The sequence below is a fragment of the Argentina silus genome (assembly GCF_951799395.1).
Source record: "Argentina silus genome assembly, chromosome: 17".
Lineage (NCBI taxonomy): Eukaryota > Metazoa > Chordata > Actinopteri > Argentiniformes > Argentinidae > Argentina > Argentina silus.
In genome coordinates, this window is record NC_139671.1 from 17,570,800 (window position 1) to 17,573,299 (window position 2,500).

The 2,500-nt window shown below is 48.8% G+C and overlaps 1 protein-coding gene across 1 annotated transcript in view; it reads right to left on the bottom strand.

Moving 5' to 3' along the window:
- prkg3 (protein kinase cGMP-dependent 3) overlaps positions 1–2,500 on the bottom strand; it is a gene marked incomplete at both ends in the record, with an annotated part of 9,836 nt that overhangs the window by 3,283 nt on the left and 4,053 nt on the right. The window contains 4 exons of the mRNA XM_083688895.1: positions 401–439; positions 1,302–1,349; positions 1,735–1,800; positions 2,064–2,152. Coding sequence (XP_083545021.1) covers positions 401–439; positions 1,302–1,349; positions 1,735–1,800; positions 2,064–2,152 — 242 coding nt within the window. The remainder of the gene's footprint in view (positions 1–400; positions 440–1,301; positions 1,350–1,734; positions 1,801–2,063; positions 2,153–2,500) is intronic.

The following is a 2,500-nucleotide window of genomic DNA, read 5'->3' on the forward strand; positions in this document are numbered from 1 at the left end:
GGGAGGGAGAGATGGGAACACAGAGACATCATAAAAAGGGATAAACGTGCAGATACAGAAAGATAGAGAGATAAGATGACAACACTCGTTAACCCACATCAAGGGAGGCTGGTGGAGGTCGAAATCGGAGGACCGGCTCACTGTAATGCATGGAATGGAATAAGGAGTGGTATCAGAATGTTATGAAACACACGTATTTGATACCATCCCCGATTCCATGCCATGCTTTACGATGAGCCTGTCCTCCACCAGCCTCCCCTGCACCACACACAAGTGTATACAGCTGTACTGTGTGTCCACGACAAGTCACCACTTGAGGAGAACAAAGTTTATCTTACCTCAACTTACTGACATAATCTTTATTGTTTTACCAATTAGCGTATTCTATGAAATCTCTTACCTGGTCTTCTCTGGGGCAGCCTCCTCCATCACCTTTGAGCTGATGGTGAAACAGAGACGACAGTTATCAGACTGAGACTATGGAAGGGAAACACATCAAGGCCCCCCAGCATGGAGGGCAAAGGCTGAGAAAGAAAAATAGCACAGCTACGGATGGCATCTACCACAGAGGTGCTGGGAGATAGGGAAGGGAAGGGAAGGGAGAGGGAAGGGAAGGGACAGGGAGAGGGAAGGGAAGGGACAGGGAGAGGGAAGGGAAGGGAAGGGAAGGGAAGGGAAGGGAAGGGAAGGGAAGGGACAGGGACAGGGAGAGGGAGAGGGAAGGAAAGGGAAGTGACAGGTAGAGGGAAGGGAGAGGGAGAGGGAGAGGGAGAGGGAAGGGAAGGGAAGGGAAGGGAAGGGAAGGGAAGGGAAGGGAAGGGAAGGGAAGGGAAGGGAAGGGAAGGGAAGGGAAGGGAAGGGAAGGGAAGGGAAGGGAGAGGGAAGGGAGTGGGAGAGGGAGAGGGAAGGGAAGGGAAGGGACAGGGAGAGGGAAGGGAAAGGGAATGGAAGGGAAGGGAAGGGAAGGGAAGGGAAGGGAAGGGAAGGGAAGGGAAGGGACAGGGAGAGGGAAGGGAGAGGGACAGGGACAGGGAAGAGAAGGGACAGGGAGAGGAAGAGGGTAGAGAAGAGAAGTAGATAGACAAGGCCAGACCGGGTTAAGAGGTTTAAAAAGCACCTTTAAAACACCAAACAGGCAAAAAACTTGACTAAAAACACAGACGCACTGCGCTGATGTGTCCCTAGCAGGGCAAAGCCACGATGAGGAGTTTGAACTGTTTCCGTGGAAAGGGGAGAAAGAGTGAGAGAGGACTGAACCATGTAAAGAAATGAGAGGGAAAAGGTGAGGTATGTCAGCTTACTCATCGTGCAGCTCCAGATGTTCAATGGGAATGGTCTCCTCAAACACCCTAGAAGAGGAATACAACAGATCAATCAATCAATCAATCAATCAATCAATCAATCAATCACATTCTATCTGCTTAGTGCTTTTCACAAATATATTAGCCACAAAACGCTTACAACCCCCCCCCCAACCACAACATCCAGATCAGGCTGAACGCACTGAACTGAAAACTGCATTAAGACACTCAGACACAATGGGGCCGTTTCACAGACACTCATTAAGCCCTCGTCTTCAACTTTGTCACGCTTTCAATGGAAAAAAAATCACCATTTAAATATGCTTTTTAGTCAGTGATTAGGCGTAATCTGTAAACAGACCCAGTGGGATGAAAACAGACCCAGTGGGATGAAAACAGACCCAGTGGGATTTCTGAGGGGACAAGGACTCACTCCTTATCGATGGAGAAGCAGGTGACGGGGCCGACAGCAGTGCAGGTGGCAGTCCGCAGGATCTCCCTGCAGGTGACAGACACAAAGAGGAGCTGCCCTTTAGACTTCATTATTCCAGTGAAAATGATTAACTTATGAGCAACCACACTGACTGTAGGCCATTGAGATAAGGTATCTAGAACAGTATCTGTATCTGCTTCTATACTGTAGAAAGGGAACCTTGTAACGACCTAGGGTTGCACACCAGGACCATTTAAAAGTAACACGATGTCACACAAGGAGCCCAAATGGTAGAGTAGAGCCTCAGGTAGCATTGTTTTCATGGTTACCGTATGAGGGCCAGTTCCCCGAAATGCTCCCCTTTGCCCATTTTCCGAATCTGTTTCTGCAGGCTGTTCACCTTCTTCGTCACCAGGACCTAGGGGTGAGTGTACACACACACACACACACACACACACACACACACACATACAGACACACACACACACACACACACACACAGACACACATACACACACACACACACACACACACACACACACACACACACACACACACACATACAGACACACACACACACACACACACACAGAGACACACACAGACAAATAGACACACATACACACACACACACACACACACACATACAGTTAGGGACACACTCTCCCTTTTGTCCTGGTTCCTGTTACCGCAGGCTTGTTTCTACTGAAGTTAAGGCCTGATCTATTGGATAAGTTATTTGTAACCTGACTTTCTGAGGAGAACC